Raw genomic sequence first — 8,763 nt, 5'->3', positions numbered from 1 at the left:
AAAATCAAATCTACACTTTTTTCAAATATAACAATGGTTTCCCAAAGTGCAAATATAATTTCAGCAAAAAATATATAATCTGAAAACCCTTAGCACTATGTACTTCTACTATGTTGGTCACATTAACTTCCTCATGGATACTGGCATCACCAGCATTGTCCAACAAAGAAGGAAGTCTGAATCGAAAATTATGATCTTACTTCCTCTCTAGGGAATTGATTAATCTCTCCTAATTGATCAATCATATAGATGTTTATTGCAGGAAGTGAGGAAGAATATTTTTTCCCCTTGATATAAATTGATCAATAATTAAATAAGCAAGAGAAATATAATGTATAACGTTATGGTCCTTGTCTTATTGAACCAATTTTGTTTCTTGTCAACCAGAACAGGTCCGCCAAAGAAAGCATATGCAAGAAATCTCTTCTTCTTCTTTTTTTTTGCAAAAAATATAAACTTCACCGAGCATAATATGAATTAAACCAATTCTTTTTTATTTAATAGGAGTATGAACCAATTTTTATAAATAGATAAACACATTCTTTTATTATCAAATATAATACCTTCCGAATTACACCATATGTAGCTTTTGTATTTCAAGAAGAAGAAGAAAATAACCAAAAAAACAAAAGGGGAAAAAGGAAGTATTGAAGGAAAGCTCCTTATATTTTCTCACAAAAATTAAGAAAATTTGACAAACAACTGAAATAAACCCTAATAACCTCAAATAAGATTCATCTTGCATTCCTCAACTTTTAAGAATATTATATCCTCCGGTACCTCCAAAATCACCATATTCTCTATTCCATTAACACATCCTTACACTTTTCCTTAATCTATTGCAGTTATCTGCCTCATCTTACAAAGAAATGTATTAAGCATAGATAAGAGTAAGCATGAGAATGTTTCAATGAAAAAAGTGAGTTGCTAATTACAAACTGATAATGGATCAAGGGGACAATGAGATAAAAGGAGTTCCAGCAAGTGAAATGAAAAACTAAAAATACACATGAAATCAATGCTACATTAACCTATAAGCAATAAAAGGACAAGAAGAGAAAAATTAACCTTTTTGGGAAGGGGGCGGATCAATGGACAATAGAGAACTCATCAAGATGAGAAAAATATGAATGAAATAGGAGACAAACACTAATAATAACTAAACCAAATAAGATTGGATACACGAGGAAAATAACACGAAGAAAGAGGTGGAAATAGTTGAGACTTGAGACTCACCATAGATCGGCTGTTTTTTTCTAAAAAGAAAATTGGAGAAAGTGATTACTTTCCTACGGACCAGTTACGTGCGTTTGGAATTTTATGTTCACCGTAACTGTTTTCGTAATAGCAATTTTAAATGTACCACAATTATTGATGTGGGAAGTGACTTTTGATTTTCTTAAACAAGTGACTTTTAGATTTTCTAAAATAGTAGTATATAAATAGGAAAAATAGGGTAAAAGGCAAAAAATTAAAAAAAAAAAAAGAAAAAAAAGAAAATTGAATTTCTTGGTAGGTGCCAGATCAACTGTGGCCCTCTTTTATATAGATATATAGATTGGAGGAGCCCGTGCGGTGGGCGCATCTAGCGCACATATGTCCAAACACTTAAAAGCATAAGTAGACAAGTGTCTCACATGATTTCTTATTTTTCAAGTTCTTCACCCCTAGAGGAGTCTCATTTTTACATGTTGACCTTAGAGTACAACTAATTTAAAGCGCTCCCCTCCCCTAAAACTTCAATCGTAAAATTACTTTTACTTGGTGTTAAGCTTATTTGGTTATGTTCGTCAGGAATAAAAACTTTATATCCTTGAGTGTATCTTCCCAGATTAAAAAAAGATAATCATATTTATGTTCTTCATTTGGGTTGCTCTGATGATAATCATACACACGTGGTAAGGTTGTTGTTGTTGTTCTTCATTTGCTAAATTTTTTTAACATTTTCAATAGATATTTGCAATCTTTAATAATAGTTGTAAGAGGGTGAATACTTTGATAAGTTACTTGGAGTTAAACATGTGGTAGTTCCAAATCCGAGGGGAATTTATCATTTAAAGAACAATTGTGGAGGAATTTGGTAACTGTTATTTATCAGTTGCAGTCTGAAGTTGAACGTTTAGAATTGGAGCAAGTGATGGAACCAAGAAACGAGAATAAGAGCTCAATTCTCCTACTCCACAATGCTATGATCGTGACCATGGATTCTCAGAGCCGCGTTTACCAAGATGGCGCAATTGCTATACAAAACAACTCAATCATAGCCGTCGGCAAATCCGCCGAAATTCTCCCCCAATTTTCTTCTCTCTCTCCTCAAATACTCGACCTCAGCGGACAAATTCTCCTCCCAGGTATATAGTGGAGTATATAGGAAATTGTGATTTGCCATACTCTCTAGGAGCATATATTATTTTAACAATTGCAAAATGAAGTTAAAAATGAGTACAAAATTAGATATTTTGCTCCATTATAATCCTCGGTGGGTCTATTGGCCTACGATTAAGCTGGACATAACCTTTATTTAAATTATGGAAAGTGATATGAATATCTTAGTTTACTGTATTATAGCGCTTGGTACTTACGAAAATGTTGGACAGGGTTCATAAACACTCATGTTCATACGTCTCAGCAATTAGGGAGAGGAATAGCTGATGATGTGGATTTGTTGACATGGTTACATAAACGCATTTGGCCTTATGAGTCCAACATGACTGAACAAGATTCCTTCATTTCCACTTTACTCTGCGGAATCGAACTTATTCACTCTGGTGTAAGTGCTATTGAAATCATATAGGCTAAACTATATACACATTGCATATAAATATTTACTAAATTGGGTCACTTAGCAGGTAATTCCCAATGATAAGCATTTAACTGTTACCTACAAAAATTGGCAAGTTACATGTTATAACAGATTAAAATTACAATGAGAGTGTAAAAAAGTTTACACTGTTAGTGCAAATAACTTAAATCCGAATAGTTTATGTTTGTTTCAGGATTATAAGCATATTTGGTTGTTATTGGAAACAGGTGACATGCTTTGCAGAAGCAGGAGGGCAGCATTTGTCTGGAATGGCAAGTGCAGTTGAAGTATTAGGCTTGCGTGCTTGTTTGACCGAGTCTATTATGGATTGGGGTGAAGGTTTGCCAGCTTCATGGGCCGCTAGGACTACTGAGGAGTGTATTAAGGTTGGCTAAAAGTTCTAAATAAACCAGCCTTGTGTTGAATTTCAGTTGAAGATATTGTATAGTTTTCATAACTTTTACTGCACAATCTCTCATGTTTGCTCTTTACCAAAATTTGAAGTTTCACTTTTGAAGTGTGTTTGGTCAGATCTTCAAGCATTTAATTAACAGGTTATGTTGCCTTCCAACATTCCTGGAATTTATTCCTTTCTTGATTCTTGTATTGAAGTCATTTTGCTTGGAATTTATTTCAAAGGTGCTAATTTGAAAATTAACCGTGTACCTACAAGTTGTAGCCTAGAGATGTGAATGTAATGTTATTTCAAGTGTGCAGTTGCAGGAGGATCTGTTTATGAAACACCACAATACAGCAGATGGGCGTATCAAAGTATGGCTTGGGATAAGACAAATTATGAATTCAACCGATCGGTTACTTGCTGAGACAAGAGACACAGCAAAAAAACTAGAAACGGGGATTCACATGGTCTCTCTCTCTGTCTCTCTCTCTCTCTCTCACACACACACACACACAACTACGATGTAGAATAAGCTTTCTATTTATACAAGGTAGCAATTGATGAAATAAAGAGAAATTGGAATCTTTAGTCACAATCAGACTTAATTATGTTGATGCATTTGACCACATCATAATATGAGAGATTAAAAAAATGAAAACTAGTATACTGGACGAACGTGTTCAGCTTTACTGATCCTGTATGTTCTTCTCTGCTACTAATGATATTAAGGAGTTCCCAAAAATAGATATAATAATTTTTAGCTTGAGAGTTTAGCTAGTCCTTCTGCTATGGTAATGGTCGTTATTAATGGCCTTATTCTTTTTCATTTACTATCCTTTGGTATTCTGGAAATCCAAATTAATATGTTATTTCTTGTATCAAAGAGGACGAATTCCTTTTTTTATTGGGGTCATATATATATATATAAGAAACTAGGTATTACATTGCAGACTTTATAAGAGGGCGCATTCCATTACAGTTGAATGATAGCCATTTGTCCAAAGCCAACCTCAACCCCTCACCCCTGAGATTCCACTGCCCTTAAAAGGGGAAAAGAAAAAGAATGTTGTGTGCAAGGGGAATAAAGTCTTAAAAGGATTTATCAACACCACTGGAGCCTTAATTTCTCAACTATTCAGCATATTGCAGAGATTCCCCTCGAAAACCAATTGATTGTTGAAACTCGAGGAGTTGATCATGGAACTGTTACATATCTCGAGAAAATCAAGTTCCTGCAGAACAATTTGCTGGCAGCACATACTGTTTGGGTCAACGAGGAAGAGGTAAGCTTCTTCTCTTCTTCTGAGATATCTGTCTGTACTAGTTGGCCTGCTTAATTTGTGTATCTTTTTCAAGTTTGTTTATTGGTAACATGTCTGGTGAAAAGCGAGAGGAAAAAAAAAGGAATGAAAGAGAGAACAGATTGAGGGGGCCGAAACGACCACCTGCCATGTATACCAGCTTATAGGATGGACTAACATTAAAAGTAAAAACGCCAGGAACACACGCTCATAATTGATATGGTTGTATTGAGCCATATGAAGTTGCAGTAGCATAAACAATGGTTAGCTGCCTTTGAAAAAATCTGGTGAAATAGAAAAAATTTTAAGTTTAGTTTCAAAGACTGTATCACTAGACGACTTTGCCATCAACACATCCCGCCTGCATTTCATTTCTGCTAGTGCTACTAAACTGATGTACCCGATTCCTGACCTCATCAAAACTGCCACCGTCATCCCTGACAATGGTCCTGATTCAACCACCCATGATCTCTACATTTTTCCTGCCAACTCTTTGAGACTGAAGTTCCTCAATTATGGCTGCTGTAAGCTGACTTAATAAGCCTTATTTGGTTCATTTCCTGCGCAAGAGAAGTACTTAAATTACGCTAATTCAGATTTGGCTTCCGTCTTGGTTCAATGTAAAGAAGGAGAGTGAATTCTCTACTTTGCGAGCATGCCTCATTACTATATGAGAGATCTAACAAAGAAAATGATTGATGAAACACTTAATTTTAGAGTAACAAAAGCAAATTCTCAGAGCCCTTTTTTGTGAATGATTATACACTCATTAAAGATTGCTTAGCCGAACTCTATTAGAGCTCAAGAAAACTTAGAAATTTTTTACTTAGCCTGTATCCAACTGTCACGGGAAATAACTTTTATCTGACTTTTGTATGTTTGAGCTGCATTTTTTTTTTTTTTGCTGATTTTTTTTCTTCAAAAATGTTTACTGCTGATTTTCTTTCAAATAATTATATTGGATTGCTACTATAATAAGCCATTTTTTCAAATTTCTGTATGTCCGCTGCTGTTCTGTCAGGTTGATTGTCTCTCAAAGGCTGGAGTGAAAGTATCACATTGTCCTGCTGCTGCAATGAGAATGCTTGGATTTGCCCCCATCAGGGAAATGCTCAGTGCTGGTGTTTGTGTATCCTTGGGTACAGATGGTGCACCATCAAACAATAGAATGAGCATTGGTACTAATGTGGTGCAACTCTTAATATGTTTCTATTCTTCACTTCTTTATTGTAGTTATCTATACTCCCTATGGTACTGTGTTAATGCCACCTTTCAGTTTTTGATTTTCATTTGCTTTGTAATGTATAGAAATATCAACCATTTATGACTTTTCTCAGCACATCCTTCTATTAGTGAGTTTAGCAGCTTCCTGATATTCTCATTTATCTTGCGTCTCTTTAGCAGAATTCACATGCTCACTGTTATCCATCTCTTGAGCTACTACATTTGTTGAGATGCTCCATTGTTATTTTTGTGCAGTTGATGAGATGTACCTGGCTTCTTTGGTAAGCAAAGGTCGTGAAGTATTTTCCAAGGGAACCACTGATCCTACAGCTTTGCCTGCCGAAACAATCCTCAGAATGGCCACAATAAATGGTGCCAAGTCTATACTTTGGGACAAGGAAATAGGTTCCCTTGAGGTTGGGAAGAAGGTTGGACACCTTGCTTCCGCCTCGGTGTTATTTATTTGCTATATTTTCTTTTGCTCCTGGTTCTGGAAGCATGACGAGATTTTGCTTCTGTTGGATCTCTTCGTACAGGTTTACTTATAGTGAACTACTTTGCAGGCTGATATCGTTGTGGTCAATCCTTCTTCCTGGTCCATGATGCCAATTCATGACTGGTATGAGATCATTTTAATGGAGAATAAGCACAATGTGGAGAGACATTATTTCCTGTGATTCATCCATATGTACTTCTATTTTGTGATATGCATTCTGGTGGAAAGTTGCATCAATATCAGACTATTTAGATCACTCCATTATCCTCCTTAACAAGTTGACCATCTTTGATCTGATTGACACAGTTCCTCAGTTGCCACTCGTATTAATTTTTTAGGTCCTCTAGCACAAGTGCTCTTTAAGTACAGGCCTCTTTTCACGTAAAGTTGTGCCACTAAGCTAGCTTAGCCAGTGCATAAAGTTTCATCTTCCTATGTATTTTTCATCCAAGCCTATACATCAATAGCCCTTCAGGTCAGTTTTAGAAAGCTCTGATTCCAATCGTGTTGCTATTACTCTCTCTCTCTCTCTCTCTCTCTCTCTCTCTCTCTCTCTCTCTCTCTCTCTTTCTAATCTAGCTGTCAGTGGTCCTTTTTCCCTGTTATACTTTCTGTCTAGATGACTTCTCTTCAAACGCTTCCCTCTCAACCATTATGAGAATTTGTCCATATTCATAAGGATCAATTAAACATGATGTTGCATTCAAATCCTAATCATAGTTAGCTACTGTATTTTAATAAAACCCCTTCGTTTTTTGGTCTTTTTTACTTTTCCTTTCTTCACTATTGGAGAATCAAACCCCTTAGAACTTTTACCTGCAACTCTGACTAGGTTCCCTTGTGGTATTTTAAATTAAATGAAACTGATACAAGAACAATTGTGCTTGGAAAAGAACTGGCTTAGTATGAAAATCCTGGAATTGTTTTCTCATTGTCGGCTCATAAATATGAGAGCAACAAGAACTCTCCAGTGTGTGATATGTGGTTTATGTAGTAATTTGATTTTCTTTTGGGTGTCACTTCATTGACTGTCATTTCAAAACCATTTATCCCTTCTGTATTTACAATCGGATGGAATTGTACTGCAATTGGGTGAACTTGAGGTTTCTTGAACTATTGCTTTGGAATCCAGGATTCACTATTTTTATAGGTTTTTTCTTCCACTTCCTTTTTCCGTTTTCTATTTTTCTTGTTGGGGAAAGTGGGGGAGGGGTTACATAACTTCCTTCGGTATGTGAAATCGAGGTTTCTTGAACTGTTACCTTTGAAATGAAGGTTTGGCTATATTAAAAATGTTACGTTTTCACTTTCTTTTGAGGGTTCATAACGTCACCTGTGTGATAATTTTATCTTTTCCTCAACTTCTTCTTTTGAGGGTTTCATTACTTCCCTCGTCTAATAATAACATCTTTATTTCTATTTTCTTATTTTTGCTTTCTAGTTTACTTGTAGCTCTGCTAGCAATAACTGGAATATGGTTGAACTACATATATTGACTATTTTTAACTCTATCATGCTAAACTAAGCTGTCAGCAATCAGTGGATAATATTACCTTGAAAATTACTATGCAGTCTGTATGCTTGTTCTCTATTCTTGGTTTCATTTAACATAGTGTAGTTTCAATTATTCCTGTTTGATCATATCATCCTTTTTAGTGATCACCAGAATGTTACACTAGTTTCTTTTGATGACTTTGCAGCATTTCCAGCCTTGTTTATTGCATGAGAACTGAGAATATTGTCTCTGTTATGTGCAACGGCTGTTGGATTATGAAAGATAAGAAAATTATAACCATAGACGAGGTATTGATAACAACCCCTTTTAGATGCTTAATCATACTCTTTCATTTACTTTGTTAGGTTAGTTATCATTCTGTGTCAATAAGTTTGACATAGGTATTTTTTATGCACAGGAAAAAGTTCTATCGATGGCCAAGCATGCCTCTGCAGAACTTTTAAAGAGAGCAGGCATCCAGGTTCCAAGCAGAATGAATTTTCTGTAATCGCCTCATCTTGGATGAACTGCCCTCAAGATAAATGTCAGTATCTATTTCTGTTGCGACTTCCTGTGTAAAGTTGTTGTATAAATAAGAATTGCTTTGTAATTGTGTTCTGCAACTTCTAGCTGATTCCAAGGTCACTCTACTGCTTGTTAGTGCTGCAGTTGTGTCTGTGGGTAGATAAATACGAATACAAGGTTCGAACAGAAAATATGGTTGTGGTTATTAACAATTTAGCTCCGGCTCCCTTAATAGTTATGGCAATAATTAATAACGTTAAGTGTCACATTGGTTGAGGAATTTGTTGTATGGTTTTCTTATATCATATTGGGCAATCCTCCTCTCGTGATTGAGTTAAACTAAATGTCTTTCTTTTAGTTAGACTAATGTCACGTCCTTAGTAATTAACTAAGTACACGTGTGGCACTTGATAACTCGCTCACGATCTTGCACAGCTTGCTCACGTGCTTGCTATGCCAAGTCAGTCTTACTACACTCAAGATCGCTAAGAGAATGGTAGAAAGAACACAAGAGAATTG

General features: G+C 35.6%; 1 protein-coding gene across 2 annotated transcripts; it reads left to right on the top strand.

The window, feature by feature from the left end:
- Positions 1-1,649: 1,649 nt before the first annotated feature.
- LOC104230178 (uncharacterized) lies at positions 1,650-8,510 on the top strand. 2 transcript variants are annotated; one of them, XM_009782916.2, is made up of 11 exons: positions 1,650-1,898; positions 2,099-2,351; positions 2,598-2,770; positions 3,031-3,189; positions 3,521-3,670; positions 4,343-4,486; positions 5,526-5,682; positions 5,984-6,156; positions 6,292-6,347; positions 7,925-8,027; positions 8,138-8,510. In XM_009782916.2, the coding sequence occupies exons 2-11, from the start codon at positions 2,138-2,140 to the stop codon at positions 8,225-8,227; spliced, it is 1,419 nt and encodes a 472-aa protein (XP_009781218.1). In that variant the 5' UTR covers positions 1,650-1,898; positions 2,099-2,137; the 3' UTR covers positions 8,228-8,510. The 2 variants fall into 2 exon arrangements, with proteins under 2 accessions (XP_009781218.1, XP_009781219.1); XM_009782917.2 differs by having other exon boundaries at positions 1,766-1,898; positions 2,105-2,351.
- The last annotated feature ends 253 nt before the right edge of the window (positions 8,511-8,763 follow it).

The sequence above is a fragment of the Nicotiana sylvestris genome, chromosome 11 (assembly GCF_000393655.2).
Source record: "Nicotiana sylvestris chromosome 11, ASM39365v2, whole genome shotgun sequence".
NCBI classification, from domain to species: Eukaryota; Viridiplantae; Streptophyta; class Magnoliopsida; order Solanales; family Solanaceae; genus Nicotiana; species Nicotiana sylvestris.
This window is presented reverse-complemented; position numbering and strand designations above follow the sequence as displayed.

Excerpts from the sequence above, each read along its gene's own strand:
- LOC104230178 (XM_009782916.2), top strand. The coding sequence starts at position 2,138 with ATGGAACCAAGAAACGAGAATAAGAGCTCAATTCTCCTACTCCACAAT. Across the intron at positions 5,683-5,983 it reads AAACAATAGAATGAGCATTG|TTGATGAGATGTACCTGGCT; the intron begins GTACTAATGTGG and ends ATTTTTGTGCAG. Across the intron at positions 6,157-6,291 it reads CCCTTGAGGTTGGGAAGAAG|GCTGATATCGTTGTGGTCAA; the intron begins GTTGGACACCTT and ends ACTACTTTGCAG.